The sequence below is a fragment of the Canis lupus genome, chromosome 18 (genome assembly GCF_011100685.1).
Source record: "Canis lupus familiaris isolate Mischka breed German Shepherd chromosome 18, alternate assembly UU_Cfam_GSD_1.0, whole genome shotgun sequence".
In the NCBI taxonomy this organism is placed as follows: domain Eukaryota; kingdom Metazoa; phylum Chordata; class Mammalia; order Carnivora; family Canidae; genus Canis; species Canis lupus.
Genome location: NC_049239.1, coordinates 22,689,898 through 22,707,490, shown reverse-complemented (window position 1 = coordinate 22,707,490; position 17,593 = coordinate 22,689,898). Strand labels below are relative to the sequence as shown.

The window sequence follows — 17,593 nt, the reverse complement described above, 5'->3', positions numbered from 1 at the left end:
AAGAGCAAAGTTTAAAACCAACCATGTCCACTGCTTGCTTTTGGATTTAGCCAGGGCTATATGAAAATTAGCTTCTCCCAGGTCATTACACCTGTTTTTTCATCCACATGTTATTCTGTGAGGAAATATGCCTATGGCATCAATTCTAATTCATGGATATTGTTAAATTCTTAGTTTCTAGTTGTTTCAATGTAGGTGATATTGATCCAGCTAGCCAGCTTTTTGTAGAGATGAGTTGACAGGGTTTCTGGCGAGAAAATGCTGTTGGATTTATGGTTGACTATCCATAATTGGTATGAAGGTGAGGCTAGCTGTTTTTGGAGTGGCGGTTTTGATGTATGAAGTTGGCCTCTGGAAATCCTTGTTAGGAAGAAGACTATGGCAGGAGAGTTAATTCCAGTAGTAATTGCTAGAAGACACACTCCTGTGTAACTTAAGGGAGAATGTTCCTAGGCAAGAAAGTCTCTATTTCTGCTTATGCTTTTTTGGCATATGTTACAGATGGCATGGCAGTGATCAAGGTTGGAGATCAAGAAACACACCACACAGATGAGTGAGCTTCCTTGTTCTTGTTCCAGGGGGATTACCAGGTACGGATTGGTCATTAGCATGAGATTTCTCAAAATTCCTGCAAGCTGGTGTGTCAGGTACACATGACAAAAGATCCCATTTCATGTTAATACAAAGATTTTCTAATAAATATTTAGGAATCTTTCCTATGGAAAGAAAAAGAAGAAATTTTGGGGACCTGGACTGGTAGGTTGTAATATATTACTTTTAGGATGCACTGATATCTTACTTACCTTGTCAGGATATTGATGATTAGCTATGTTGCCAGGACAAAGAAATATATCTATCTGTTTTATCCATTTATTTTAGAATTAATCACAGGAAAATTGTGTTTGAGTCATAATATTTCTGATAGGGACATCAAGAAACCTAAATAATTTCGCTGTTTTATACACTTTTTTAAGTGTAATAATCCACACCCTAATTTGATTCCCTTTATTACTAAGGGTAGCATATCTTGAAATATCTCTGTATGTTCAAGTGATTCTGCTTCTTGATAAACAATTGTTTCTATACGTAAATTTCTGGATTTGTCTAGTCAATACACTTTAAAAGTCTACAATTTAGTGTGTGTGTGAATTGGAGTGGCTATTTTGGAAGCAAGGATGCTGAACCGTCTTTAATATTCATACTAGGCCTTCAGCCCTCCCATGCTTTAGCATGTCCTATATGCACAGAGAATGTTTTTAAAGTCAGACAGAGGGGATCCCTGGGTGGCTCAGCAGTTTGGCGCCTGCCTTTGGCCCAGGGCGCGATCCTGGAATCCCAGGATCGAGTCCCGCGTCAGGCTCCTGGCATGGAGCCTGCTTCTGCCTCTGCCTGTGTCTCTGCCTCTCTCTCTCTATGTCTATCATAAATAAATAAATAAATAAATAATAAAAAATAAAGTCAGACAGATCAGGATTTAAACTCAGCTGTTGTACTTAACTGCCTGGATACATCGTTTTGCTTTTAGTACCTTGGTGTTCTCAGCAGGAAAATTGAGATAATAATGGTCAGATTTAGAAATAATGTACTAGAAACATTTAAATACAGTGTTTGACATAGCAGTTTTATATATGTGGCAAAAAGATCATGTTTCCTTTCACTTTGGAGATCTTTGATGGTGAGAAGAACCTTTGCCCTATTAAGCTTGAATTCTGTGTCCCTTACACATGTCCCTTATAAATGTACATACATGCTTAGCTAATTGACCATGATCAGCTCTGATCTCCGAAGTGCAGGGACATAGGATATTTCTAATTAACAAAGCACCAAAGTTGAGTCAGAACACAGGAACTAAAAGCCTTCTTCATGATTTTAGTCAAGTTACTTATGTTCTCTGAGTCTCCTTTTATCTCATCTGTACAATTGAGAGGTTTTAAGACCTACCTCACAGGAATGAAAGAAACCGATATGTTTTATGTGCTTTGTTAACTATAAAGCACTAGACTCGCCATAGAAGTTATTTTGTTAAGGACAGATAAAATTATTTTCGTAGATGACAATGAATCTTACAAGGTTCAGGCTTCCTATAAGAGATCACTGAACTGTTAGAGCTGTCTGCTATAATGGAATATTATTTCAGTTAACAGGCCTGAATAAATTAAAAACAAACACCTTAATGCCTGAAGTGATTAAGCCATTTCTCATTTTAACTGTAAAACCAAAGTTTTGACTAATCTTTAAAAGGCTTCTAAATTTTATCCCTCATCAACAATATGTTAATCAGTAAACCTCATATCTGATTAAAATCTATGGATGCAAATGCAATGAATATCTGTTCCTGTACCTTTCATGGTCTGTTAGTCACTGAAAACACATCTTGTTAGTGAGCAGAACTGTAGTGTACGTGTCAGATATCTGGCTCTCAGTGTCTGGACTCATCTTTCTCATCAACTCCTTTTGTGTGGGACTTCTGACAAATCATAGAAGCCCACTGGATCTTGTGCATTAAATGTACAGGCTCCTCCGCTAGGCCCTTCAATAATTCATACTTAAGAGACACTTTACCTGTTGAAGAGATGTCAGGGAGAGAGTGAGAAGAAACATGGTTAAAGGTTTGGAACAAGAAGGTGAAACAGTAGCATGTGAGCCATGATGAGCTGATTAAGTTGGATAAAATGAAAATTCAAGCACCAGCATTAAGAATGTGAGGGTGATTACCTGGGACGAAAAGAGAAATGAGATCAGAATGGAGAAATTATGACACTAGTGAAAGTAAGTCTCAGGGCTCTTCCCTCACTATACAAAGCTCCCTACAAATCTTCAGGACGTTCTGAGGAACGGGTGATGTTTATGGCATTTGTGGCCTTTTCAGCATTTGTAATTTGTTGTGTTTTCCATTGTCCTTTTAGCAAATATCCACTTTGTATCTATCATGGTATCCATAACTTTATATTTTTCCTTAAAACTGTACAAGCTTCAGGCCCTGCAAACTGGAATTCATCCTTGCATGAGATGTTTCTAAACGGGAAGGACACTGAAGTGCTTACTGCAGTGTTGTAAGAACATACTGGGGTGCTATGGTAATATACTGAAAAGTTAGATGGAGGCAAAAGGCGGGGATTTGAAGGAAAGGCTGTTGTGAAGGAGTGGAGGTGATACTATTAGGAATACCAGAAGTAATGAAGAATGTGTATGGGTTACAGCATGTACTCCGTAACTACTCTATACAGGTCTATCCTAGAATGCTGACCCTGCTTCGAAGGTGCCTACAGTCTAGAAGCAGTGGATAGAAAGTACTCGCTGTGGAGGTCATGTTTGATGGAGGTCAAAATGGATAAAAATATAAAATAAATCTGAAGAACTAGAAGATACCTTTAAGGGAAAAAAAGCCATTTCTTTAATGACTTTTTGGGGGTACTTTATGTTTTAGTTGCAATAAGAGAAATATTGAGAATACACTGGTTTAGTCCACATGTCTTAGAACCGGTACAGTTTGGGCACCTGGGTGGTTCAAGGGTTGAGCATCTCTCTTTTGCTCAGGTCACAGTCCTGGGGGCCTGAGTTCAAGCCACGCTCTCCTATGGGGAGCCTGCTTCTCCCTCTGCCTATGTCTCTGCCTCTCTGTGTCTCTCATGAATAAAAAATAAGATCTTTTTTTAAAAAAGAAAGAGCCAGTACAGTAACTAAGTGGAACTTACAAATATAATTCCATACAAAAGAATCCCAGATAACCTTCAGGTAATTTCTAACAGCAGATTGTAAACTTCTCAAGGCAAGAAACTGTCCAAGAACTGAAACAGATCTTTCCAGGCTTTCATTTATTTCATTTGTTATTTTTTAAAACTAGCTCAACAGAGTTTCAGCGTTCTGCTGTGTTCCAGATAGAGTGATGAGTGTCGACTCAGAAAGAATATTCTGTGGGAATGCAAGGTTTCTTTCTTTCTTTTTTTTTTTTTAATGCAAGTTTTCATGTCAGCACTCAAGGAATTCAGATTAAAGGCTTTTCATAAGTATTGGAAGCTACAGTGAGCACTGGAAGAAAATAAGATTTCTCTCTTAAGCTACTTTTGTTTTTTACTCTCTGCTCTTTCTTAGATCCTCATCATTGTCATTTATGGTGCTGGAGTCTGCTGAGGTCTATGAGTAATCCATTTACATATATATATATAATATATATAATATATCATGCTATATAAAGTAATCTCTCTTGTCCCCTTGGGGACATAAGTGAAGAAACATGGACTGTACATTTTAGTAGGCAAGACAGAAAATGGCAAAGTTATAAGTACCTTTTAAAAATGGTAATATGTGCTAAGGAGAGAAACACAACAGGGAGCATAGATATGCATACAGGAGGGTGAGGTTGCAAATTTAGAGAGGGTGTTCATGGAAGACCTCACCAAGAAGGCCGAAACTGAGTAAAGCCTCCAAGGAAAGGAAAGAGCGAGTCAGAAGTTATCAGTATTACAGCAGACAAATAAAAAGGGCAAAGGCCCAGAGCAAGGTCATGCCTGGTATGTGCCAGGAACAGTAAGACAGCAAGGAGCCCACTGTGGCTGGAGCTAGTGAGCATGTGAGAGAGGACCGCAGAAGTTCCAGACAAAGTAGTCACAGAGATAGAATCTTGTGGGCCATTGCAAGGACTTCAGCTTCTACTCCTTCAGGATGAGAAGCCCATGGGCCATTATAAGGACTTTAGCTTCTATTTGTGGGGGATGAGAAGACCAAAAGCCGAATGACATTTAAATAGGAATACTCTATTTTCTGTCTCTGTCTCTCTCTCTAAGTAAAGAAATAAATCATTATTTAAAAAGGGGAGGGGTGGATACTTGGGCTGCAGTTGAGCATCTGTCTCTTAGTTTCTGCGCAGGTTATGATCTCAAGGCTTCAAGATAGAGCCCCGTGTCAGGCTCCATGGTTGGCAGCAATCTGTTGGAGAGTCTCTCCCTCTTCCTCTGCCCCTCCCCCCCACTTATGTGGGCATACTCTCTACCTCTCTCTCTCTCTCTCTCTCTCCCTCCAAATACATAAATAAATAAATCTTTAAAAAATTTTTAAATAAAATAAATAGGAACACTCTGAATGCTGTAACTAGAATAGTTTGAAGGAGTGAAGCAAAGAAAGAGAACAGTTAGGAAACTAAAGAAATAGTTCCAGGCGTGCCATGTGGCTGTTCAGACCAAGGTGGAAATAGGGACATAATGATAAATTATTACATTGTGTGTATGTTTACGTACACACATACACAACATGTGTGTTAAATTTCAGCTCAGTGAAAGGACCTCAATGTGTTCATTCATTTGTTGCCATTCACAGTATTCAGAATCAGTAAGCCTAAAGTCACCCCACCACATTTTAAAACATAAATCCTTGCATGCCATGCCAGTCCTACAGAGTGAAACCCTAACTTGCCAAAAGTGGGAGGGCCACAGGGGAAGAAAGGTGTAGGGTCATCTCTAAACTGTGCAGTGTTTAAAATAACAATTTGATTATTGTAAGCCTTTTCTCTTATGTCTTATGTTATCAAATGAATTGAGTCCAAGCTCATTATGACCTACGAGGCCTGTGGTGGGCAACACTGACCTGTTGGAACTCATGGTGGCCCATCCTCACTCCCATTTCTCAGCTTCCTACCCACCAGCCCCAGCAGAGCTCTCTAGACCTGGAGCCAGAGTTTTGTTTACCTTCCTTGATGCTGCTGCTCCTCACTGGAAGCAATCCTGTCCAGAATCATAACTGATTGACATTAGTAACCCAGAATCTAGTCCCCTCGATCCTCTCTCAGACACAAACTAAATACCTGTCGACTTGATGTGGCAAGTTTTATCATGTTCACGTATTTTAATTTTGCACTAATTCTAAAATATTAACTATAAAAATACTCAAGATTTTATAATTTGGTTCTGTGTATTTTAAACAGAGAAGAAGCCAGTATTTCTGAACTTAGATGAGGAATCAGGAGAGCTAGCTTTTGGAACTACCACTAAATATAATTTCTAAAGCTGAACTTTCTCATCTGTAAAAGTAGGGATACGTTACACTTACCCTACCTATTTTACTGGAATGCCATGAAGAGAAAATGAGAAAAAGTAGGCAAAATAATTTTGTTAAACAAAAAGAAGAAAAAAGTCCCATATTGATGCTATTAACACAAATGAAATAGGTCTAATTTTACTTATTTTATTCAAAAGGACTTCTTATAATTAGCTGGTATATGTATGAAAGCTTTTATAATTCTTACATATTACCATTAGTCTCTACATGAATTTTAGAGAGCTGGAGGGAAAACAGTTGAGTTTTGTTTTACATCAGTTGGTCGTTATTGATGTTAAACTGTTGTCTTCTGGGGTGCCTGGTCATCTGTCCTGAAGTTTGGCTCAGGTCATGACCCCTGGGTGTGTGATCCAGCCTCTGGAAAATCAGCTGAGGATCCTTCCTCGGCCCCCACCTTCCACCCCTCTCCCCCTCCCTACCTGCCTGCAGCGCCTGTGTGCCCGAGCCTGCTCACTCTCAAATAAATCAAATAAAATATATTTTTTAAATGTCTTCTTAGGCAATTCTTGTTTCTCAATGGAAAAAATCAGCTATTGTAATATGTTGCATATTATATACATATATTAATTTCATTTTACATATTAAAAGTGATTTAGAACTGCTGAAATGAAATTCTGCCGTCAAATTATATTTGTTATTTATTGAACATCTATCAACCTGATGTAAATTATTTGCTAATTTGATATGTAAAATATAGAATATTAGTACTTTCTTGAAGCAACTTAACACCTAATTCATTTTATTTCTTTAAGATTCTCTCAGGTTAATAAAATGGTTATTGATTTTTCTTTTATTGTTTGGAATGTCTTCTTTATTTTACTTAGATTCTTTAGCTCCTCAAATGATGAAAGAATTTATACATTTAAAGTTCACCATTTTAATTTTGATTATACCATTCATAACAATGATATACTATCTTTGGCTCAAAAATAAGCAAAACATTCTTGTAATATTGTAACACATTATAATATTTCTACTGATGAGTACTTAGGTCAGGATAAAAACTTGCTTCTTTGTCAAAAGAAACATTTTGTTTCCTTATAAGATAGACCAAGTGTATTTGCATTTACCTTTTGCTTTTAGATTTTGTTCGGGAGATTTCTTTTTAGAATTTTCCTTTTCAGAAATATAATTTCCTTTTTATCTGATTTTACACATGACTTAAAGTTACAATTCAGTAGTCAAAATTCTGTGCATTCTGTCAACCAGTATTCCAAAAGGAATTTATATTGTCCCTATATATGTTAATTCTCGGTAGAGATGATGATGTTGGTGACATTGCCACTGATTCAGATATTCCTGTATTTATTAGAACACTCCTTTCCTAGGATAAAGTGATGATATTTTAGGTTGAAATCTGCTGTCTGAATAGTAGGATACATTTAAATAACATTAAAAAAGAACAATGCAGAATATAAGAATATTTTAAAAGGTTAAGAACATAATTAAACTCAAAATCCGTAATGGTTCACTAGAGATACTTAAAGCAGCAGAGGCAACAGTTAAGGCAAGCGTTTCTCACGTACAGTTGCATCATGTAGCCTGGCTTCCTCTGTGCATACAATTAGCACTGTATGTAGACATTCATGAGTGCATTTTGGTTTAGTGTGTTACACTCTATTTGATGGTATTAACCTGGTAATACCATTGAATTAGAAAGTCATTTGAAAACATTCACTCTAGGGGACGCCTGGTTGAGTGTCTGCCTTCACCTCAGGATGTGGTTCCCGGGTCACAGGATCCAGTCCCACATCAGGAGCCTGCTTCTCCCTCTGCCTATGTCTCTGTCCCTCTTTCTGTCATGAATAAATAAATAAAATATTTTTTTTTAAAAAGAGGGAGCCCCGGTGGCCCAGTGGTTTAGCACCGCCTTCGGCCTGGGGTGTGATCCTGGAGACCTGGGATCGAGTCCCACGTCAGGCTCCCTGCATGGAGCCTGCTTCTCCCTCTGCCTGTGTCTCTGCCTCTCTCTTTCTCTTTGTCTGTCATAAATAAATCAATAAAATCTTAAAAAGAAAAAAGAAAGAAAAGAAAAGAAAGAAAAGAAAAGAAAAGAAAAGAAAAGAAAAGAAAAGAAAGAAAAAAGAAAAGATAAGATCCACTCTAGGTGTTTTAACAAAATGAATTGGGAAATTTAAAAAAAGTTTTGAATTTATGAACTTCAATCTACTTCAAATGACGTGATGACATCACATACCTATCATTGGATAGATCCACATGATATATTATTTTCCCAGAATCATTAAAGTTTTACATACTATTTTCCTGTCTTACTCAGCCACATTGTTTTAGTCTGTTTCAAATAATACATCTAATTCTAAACATCATAAACTATAGCCGTAGAGTGACTTTAGCATCTATACCAATCCTTCCAGGAAATGAAGAGCATGATTCTAGTTTACTTTAGAGGTTGTGGTGATTAGAAACACAATCCTATCATGATAATCTTCAAATTGAACCACAAATCACAGCTAATTATATTCCCCTGTTTACCTTGACTCTATTTAAAGAGCATGAATTTGCAATACCCCATAGGAGTTCTTCCTTTTTAAAGGCTGAACAGCATTCTACTGTATGTATAAACCATTTTTTCTTTATCCATTTATCTGTCAATAGATACTTAGGTTATCTCAATATTTTGACTATTGGATAGATAGCTATAATGAGCATGGAGTGCTCATTTTAAATCCTCATTTAAATGGATCTCTCTTTGAGATCCTGATTTCAATTATTTTGGATAAGTACCTGGAAACAGGATCGCTAGATTGGGTAATTCTGTTTTTAATTTTTAGAAAATATCATACTGTTTTTCATAATGGCAACATTTTGCATTCCAACCGACAAGAGTACAAGGATTCTAATTTCTCTACCTCTTTACCAACATTTACTGTCTTGTTTTTTTTTTTTTTAATAATGGCCACTCTAACATGTGTGATTATTATTTTAATTTCCCTGGTAATTAGTGACATTGGGTAATCCTTCCTATATTACTTTCCTCCTATGGCAGTGTTCAGCATAATCTCCCATCAGTGTGCCTGTGTAAGTGTGATATTTGCTTATTTTCTGGGACTGGAGTGGAGAACAGAGAGGAGAAAGTCAATTAGCCTTTTTTTCATTCCTAAATGACATTGTTTATCCACCAGAAATGGTGTATTCCACCAAAACTTTGTTTGTTCAACAATGTTATTTTTCACATGTGCAAGTCTTCAAATAAAATTGTCACAAAGAAAATACAATTTTTAGATTGTCTTTTTATTATAATTAAAATGGCATTATAAATAATGTATGTGTTTTTCGTGCTAGGTTTTGCGTGTTTGAGCACCATTTATATTTAGGTGGGCTATGAGGTAGGTTTAGTTGGTATAAATGGAATGAAATTTTCTATTTGCTGGTACTAGTGATACGGGAGAGCTTGGTTCTCCTCTCACAGAGTCGAAGAATGAATCTCAGACAACAGAGTGAGCAAAGAGAAGTTTATTAATAAGCAGAGATACAGAGAAAGCGCTCAAAATGTGAGAGATCCTGACAGGGTTACCCCTGAGAGCTTTTATGGTCTCTCTTTTATAGGAAACTGACCAGGGAACTGGTAAATTTCTTGTCAATATTAGGGTGGATTTGTAAATATCATGTCTATATTTAGAACACGCATGGTGTTCTTATAAATAGCATGAGCACAAACAAGGTGTTCCCTTCTCTCTGGTCAATACTCCTCCATAACATTTCTCTGCATCTGGGATTTCTGTGAGCCTAGTCAGGTGGCCCGTGGCCTTGAGATTCTTGTGCTGTCTTGGCTTGAGCAGGGTCTATTGATAACACCTTGATGACCTATTTCTTTGTGGTCTGGTGAATTTCTGTGATTACTTAGTAGCCACTAAAGGAAGGATATTCCCTAACACTTTTGGAGCTAGGGAGACAGGTTTATTTTTCTGTTTTTACTGTCCTATCTCTGTTTTCTTGAGATGGGTAGGAACCTGACTCTGGCACCTTTCCGGGTTTATGGGAGCCCACTGATTCCTGGGAGCCTGACTCTGGGCCTTTCCCTTCTCTTTCTCTACCTAGCTCCATCTGCCCCTGACTCATTCCTACATCACTAGCATTGGCCTGAGGGATAGATGGAGTTCATAATTCTGCGCTACCATTAACTAACTCTGTGATATTAGAAATCATGTCACCTCATGTTTCATCTTTCTAGTGTATTCTATAAGAAAAGAAAACTAGGGCATGTGCAAGGATCTTCCTTACTTTATAACATGAGTCTATAAAATAGTTGTGACTTGCTTTTGCAACACATTTTGTTTATATGTTTTTTTAATGGCCTTTTTATTATTGACCGTTAATATTGCAAAATATGTGATAACGTATTTTCTTTGTAATTATGTTTTTTATGATTGGAACTAAATCTATTTTAGATCTGTGAGTGTAGAAGTCATTGATTCTAAATATTTCAGTGTATTCAACCTAGAAAAAAAGAGTGGGTAAGCCTAGACAGTTCAACTACAGTTTCTTAGATGTTTTTTTTTTCTATTTACGATGTTGTGAGAATTTTTATTTTGTAAATTAATTGCATTTGAAAATGTATATATGTATGACATACTTTGCTTATTTTAATTGCTTATTCTTCATTAAAAGTGTGAATGAAAAAAGAAACATGGAAAGTGAATTGCTCAAGACCACACCCCAAATTAATGGCAGTTTTAAATACAGACAGAATTCAACTTCTTTAATTATGAGCTACCAAAAAATTGGGTGCTTAGGTGACTCAGTTGGTTAAGCGTCTGACTCGATCTCAGCTTTGGTCTTGATCTCTGGGTTGTGAATTCAAGCCCTGTGTTATACACCTAAACAAGCTATATAAAATTACTCAAAGAACTCTCATTATTATTATCATGGCATATACATTTGCTTAACAATCTGGTTCATTTATAAACAGATTGTTATTTATTTATGCAATTTATATTGTATAAAAATACAGTAGCTTAAAGCAAAAACATAGAAAGTTATCTGAAATCTCATATATATATATATGTTTAATATTACTGAAATTTGGAAGAATGTATATTTATAAAATTTATGTTAAATATTCTAATGAGTTTAATTCTATTATCTTTATATTGGGAAGAGAGGATATTGTGATATATCATATTTTTTAAATGTATAGTTTAATAGAGTTAAAATTCTGATATTTTAGTTTGAAAATAGCTTTTAGTTTGAATGGCATTAGCACTTCGGCTTATAAATAAAAAAATTTTTTCATCGTTTTTAGAAAGAGAGAGCGGGGAGGGGGAAGGAAGGAGAGGGAGAGAATCCTAGGCAACTTCATGCTGAGCGTGGAGCCTGATGTGGGCTTGATTTCACCACCATGAGAATGTAACCTGCGCTGAAACTACGAGTCAGTTGCTTAACTGACTGAGCCACCTAGGCAGGCCTGGCATGTAAGTTTAAACCAAATTTAGAGAATACAGATTGAATGTTCCAACCCCTGAGTTAACCAATCCAGAAATAAATGTGGCAATGCTCAGAGAAGATTAACTAGATATGATGATGGCATAGGGGGCCCCTGGGAGCCAACACCAGCCCAAAGAGCCTAACCATGACCATAGAGAAAATGTGGGGAGTGCAGAAGAGAAAAATTAGATGACATGATTCCTGTACTTGGAAGTCCTCGTATATATGTAAGGAAAATTTGTAGATGAGGAAAAATCATGTAAAAAATTGTAGAAATTTTAGAATCTAAAGTATTTGTTCAAATTTTCATATAAAGCTCCAGCTCAAAAATTACATTTTCATAAATTGCAAATAAGAATTTGTTCTTTCATTGTGCCATAGTATTCTCCCCCTTGTAGAGTAGAAATAAACTGAAATAGTGATCTAGCAATATAATCTCCCTTGAGGAAGCCAAGGATAGCAAATTATCCAGTTTGCTGAAAGTCACAACAGCTTGTAAATACCTAAGGTAAATGTGAACACAATATGATTATGGAGAAGAGAAAGTATCAACAGTCAGCAGTACACTGGTTCATAAAACACATCTCTGATAAAGTATTTATCTTTCTGAAAATAGTGCATATGCTCCTTATTAAAAGATAGGCAGATTTAAATTTTTGAATGCTAAATATCAGACACACGCACACACTTTGTTGCATTTGAAAGTATTATTAGACTATTGTTTTTTTAAAAAAGCAACATTTTTATAGCCCTTTATAGCAAGTCAGACTACATTCTCAATAAAATGGAATTCAGATTACCTTCCTTTCAGGGTATCTTTAGCGACCTTGTTGTAGTTAATGGAAGTTGTTCTAATGACCTATTGAGTTGTGAAGTCATTTTATTTTTATTTTTAAATTCTATTTTATTTAAATTCCATTTGTTAACATTTAATGTATTAATGTTTCAGGGGTAGAGTTCCCTGATTCATCAGTTGTATATAACACCCCGTGCTCCTTATATCGTGTGCCCTCTGAGGTCATTTTAAACTCAACTCATTCCAGTAGATTGGGAAACGGGGTTCCTGAGAGTGCCTAGGAGAGGCCTAGAGTGGGAACTGAAGAGTGAGGAGGGGGGAGCAGGCAGAGAGAGACTGCTTCAGTGAAAGTCGTTCCAGGTTCATATATTTTCTTTACCGAGGCTCTGTTTTAAGTTTTGATCAAACTATGTATTCCAAGAGTAAAAATAATAGAAATCATAATGACAGTGGCAAAAGTGGCAATAACATTATGAGATTAGCTCTTCAAGAAGATACTTTCCAACCTTAAGATTTTTATGCTTCTAGGTGAGTTTTCTGTGGGTTTTTAATATCTTAAAATACATTTCAGATACATACATCTGGGTTTTTAGTATCTTGTCATGATTGAGGGAATCTCTTTTATCCTGTAAATAAGCAGGATGCTATTCAAATACTATTTTTTCCCTTTACTGAAGATACCATTCTTTTTTCCCTTCCTGATTTTCCCTTCTTCCACCATTTCTTTCTTTCTGTCATTTCATGTTAATGTATAAATTGGTTAAAGTCGTAAAATATTGAAAATTAACTTTATAAAACAATAAAACCCATCTATATGCGTTTCTCTTACGTTAACACTCCATTAGTCATACTAATTACTATAACTGATGTGGACAATATATTGGATCCCCGAAACTCACTTGCAGGGTTTGTTCATGATTTAGAAAGCCAAGGCAAATGACCATTACAGGTGCTGAGTTTTTCCTGCTGCTGCTGCTAATTTATAAATGACTTTTGAGAGCAAATGTCCAGATTTAGGAAATTAATCTATAGTCATGGTTCATAATAACAGTGGGGAAAAAGTACAAAACAATAAATTTTGATTGATTTATTATATATGTATCTATTTTTTAACTAAGTTTGGGTTTTGTTTTGTTCTGTTCTGTTATCCCAGTGGCATTAGGTTCTCATACCATAGCCCGCCAGCTTCATTGGCTCATGTAAGTTTCCCTCGTGTGTGTGTGTGTGTGTGTGTGTGTGTGTATGAGTGTCTGTGGTTTTTGTGTGTGTTGGTTGTTCATTTATTAACTCATTCATTTTCCTCTATCTCATTTTCTTTTTTTATCTCATTTTCTTTTCCCACTTCCTTCTTCTGTTCATGAGCAACTATTATAATTTATGAAATTTCTGGGGGTTTTTTGAAAAATATATAATGTTATTTGGTACAAATAGCACTTTAATGTACATAAAATGTCATTGTCCTATAGACAGATCCTGTTTCTCACTTGTTCTTACTTGGAAAATAGTTTTAAGGTGGATCCTCCTTTTGGTTTTAATGCCCAGTTACGGTCTTTTTTCCTGCACTCTCTGCCAGGTATTTCTGTCTTGAGAAATTACTACACTCTCATTGTCCCATTTCTCCTGATACTGCCTGCTACCTCAAATAGACTCTCAAGATTTCCGGGTCATAGAGTGTATACGTATTTAATTTAATGATGCTCTCCCACATTGCCCCCCAGAGGGGTGCACTAACCTGCATTCCCATTTGAATAATCACATATTTATAGATTGTAAACACGCAGTTGTTTTATTTTCACATGACACAGTCATAGTATTCTCACATCACAGAGTGAGAGTAAAGCTCAACAGCCATCCAACAAGTGTAATTTACTTTGTAGTAAGAGTCTTCTGATTATATATCCTGGTCAGCACATGGTATTTTCTGGCTTTTAAACTTTTTGCAATATGATGAGAGCTAAGTAGTATGTCATTATTGCCTTAATGTATACTTTCTCATCACTAATGAGTCTGGGCCTTTTTTGATAGACTTATAAAACTTTTAAAATTCTTTCTCTGTTAATCAGCTTAATTTTACTAACTGCCAAGATGTTTCTGTTTTTTTGCTAGTGGAGTATCATTTTTTATTAATTTTTATGACAATATACAGTATTAGACGCCAGGTGGTGATCACCACGTGAGGAATTAATTATGTAGTGCCTGCCACTTACTAGGTGTGGAAAAAATAGTTATGGAATTTTTTAAAAAGCCATGAGCTTGGGATCCCTGGGTGGCTCAGCGGTTTGGTGCCTGCCTTTGGCCCAGGGCGTGATCCTGGAGACCCGGGATCGAATCCCACATCGGGCTCCCGGTGCATGGAGCCTGCTTCTCCCTCTGCCTGTGTCTCTGTGCCTCTCTCTCTCTCTGTGACTATCATAAATAAATAAAAAATTTAAAAAAAAAGCCATGAGCTTTTGTGTGATATATATTTGGATATACATATACGATTTCAACTGTTCACTCAGTAATTTTAATCCATAAGATGTTTGTGATGTAATGGTAAATATTAATTATAGACAAAGAAATAACATACCTGATATCGTGCATTATAAAGAATACCATTCATTAGTTTTAGGGGCACATAAAGTTAAGAAATCCCAGAAGTTATAAAAACACGTAGTTGATAATGTTTTATGTTGATTTTTTTTTAGTTCAAACATTACCTGATTATTGTCTTTTTTGTTTTTTAATAACATGTTAAATATAAGATTCTGAGCAGCAAATCCTGTCATCAGCTGTTGAACATTCGATAAAAATTCAGATGACCTTAGTTGTCCTATTAAAAGCTATTAGTATAGGTACTTTCTAGGGATATAATTGAAATATCATCTGTTGACTCTCAAAGTTGAGCAGTTTATAACATACATGTTTCATATAATTTAAGTATAAAGAAAATGTAAATGTTTGCTCATAATGCTAAATAATAGATATAACCCTCTATATGTACACTATCCTCCAGGAATTATTTCTAAAAAAAAAGTCAGAGTACAAAGTTATCTCTCCTCTGCTTCCATTCAAGTCAATTAAATGATAAAATATTACTTTAGTGAACCTCAGTGTGGCATGATCATGTTCCACAAATTTTCACAAGCATTTTAAAATAGTTTATAGGATTTTGCAGTTAACATTTTTCAAGAATGTTATATTTGAAATCATATCATACTTAATTCTCATAACGATTAAAACCTTGTTATGAATTAAGAAGGAATAATTGGTTATATTCACGTGGTTATTTTAGTATGGCTCTTGTAGGATTTTTAGAGATTAGGAGAGGTGATGCTTAAGAAACTTGTTATTAAAGGACAATGTACAAGTCATCACATACCCTATGGCATCTGATCCTCACCAATGGAACCAAGAATAAAAGGACAAAAGTACTAGCAAAATCTTTTGAACCACTGTCCTGCATGAACTCTGGTGGGAAACTGAATGAAGACAAAAGAAGTTTAGCCTGTGTATCATGGAACAGAACAGATTGTGTAGTTTATGACCACAGGTGTGTTTCTAGGCAAGATTCTAGTTATCTGTTGCTGGGTTGGTTTTGTTTTTGTTTTTTCCAGAAATTTATCACTGATTCTAAATAACTTTCCCTTTGTAATACCAGAAGCATTTTTAAATTTTGTTGGGTGATTATGTTTTGGAAATTTGCCCCTTTATTTTGAGAGATGAAATATTAGCTAATCCAAGAGAAGAAGCATGAAGATTATGCAGCTATTTCTTTTCATAGAATATGCTTTTGCCGAAAAGTGACAATGCAATTATAACACTAATTGTTTCAATTCAAAATCATCTGTATATAAATATACTCTTTATCTTGACTTTTTTTTAAGTGTGTTTTTCAGCATGATTTTCCTTTTGTAGTGGTAAACTTTTCTTTAGTGGTGTCACTGTTGTCTCTTATGTAATTTTCTCATTTTATATGTACAACAGCCTGGGATTGTTGAATTAAACCTAAGGCCCATCTGAAGATAACATTTTGTTGGAGTAAGTTCTAGAAAAGCCATTTCTGTTTGTGTTATTGTGGACATTTTTATGGACTTCTTTTGCCATTTCACTCTAGTAAAAGTATTTCCCTTGTTTGTAACTGGTAATAATGCTTTCCAGTGTAAATCAAAATCATTAAAACCTTTAAAGATTCAATTAGGCCATATTTAGAGTTTTCCACTGAAACCAATGGTGAGCAATAGAGAATTTCACATAGGCATCTGTGAAGCTCATTGAAATCCTAATTGTTCCACAAGTATTTCCTTTTAATTAAATTATAGCCTAGTTATGGCATGCAGATACTGTCTTAGGTAAAGCTGACAGCACTCACAAATATTTGGGCACTATTACTTTGGATAGTTTCATCCAATTTATATCCATTTCACATAGCTACATATTAGGAAGAGGTGATTCATGCCAAATATGTACTCCTGAGTTATTTGACAGCTCATATAAAATGGACCAAAGAAGCAAAATTTAAAATGTTGTTACTATTTTTTGAGGTGAAAATTATTTCTAGATAAAGAGAAAACATGAAATGCCCTCTAATTAGTCCAGCAACATAGTTAATGTGATCCAGCACAAAAAGATGATGTAGAGTTCTTTGTTGAAACATTATTAAGAATTTCAAAATTGCACCAGTGAAGCATTAAACCAAGCATGGGCCCTTCTGAGCACAGGGTCTTGTACTACCGCACAGGCCACCCCCCCATGAAGCTGCCCTTTCTGTAACACGCCTGCCGATTCTACTCAGGAACGTCTTGCATACAGTGAAGAAAGAAAAAAAAAATACCACATGGAAATCTGTTTTATCTTAGCAAAGTTGAAGCAATACCAATGTCTTAAAACCAAACTACTAAGACTTTTTTCTACTTCTCCCATTCCATGATGGATTATGAAAGTCTATACTCTTCTAGATGCTTGTTTCCCAAGGAAAAATTATATTGGTGCTTGTATGTTTTTTTTCTTCTACAAAATTGGCCTAAGCAATATATGTTTAATAATGTTTTCTTTATTAAAGCAGTGTGAACAAAATGCATGTGTTTGGTAATATTTAATAGATTTTCAAAAGTAATATTTTGCATGTTGTCTTAGACATATTTGATGTGTTCAGGTAAGTGATGAAATTGAACTACATGTGGTTATGGTATTAACATTACAGAGAACTTTGAACTGGTGTTCTCTGAAATGGTGTGCTGAGTTGGTTTTTAAATGTTTTCTATGCCCTATAGACTCAAACTAGAAATACAACATATTTTTTATTTTATACTTGAATTTGTT

General features: G+C 35.6%; 1 protein-coding gene across 2 annotated transcripts in view; it reads left to right on the top strand.

Annotated features, from left to right (window-relative positions):
* Positions 1-17,593, top strand: part of PCLO (piccolo presynaptic cytomatrix protein) — a 389,747-nt gene that overhangs the window by 278,801 nt on the left and 93,353 nt on the right. The window contains exon 11 of one of the 2 annotated variants that reach the window (XM_038562846.1): positions 502-590. The exons of the other annotated variant lie outside the window; for it this stretch is intronic. Coding sequence (XP_038418774.1) covers positions 502-557 — 56 coding nt within the window. The 3' untranslated portion in view covers positions 558-590. The remainder of the gene's footprint in view (positions 1-501; positions 591-17,593) is intronic. 2 annotated transcript variants of the gene reach the window in all.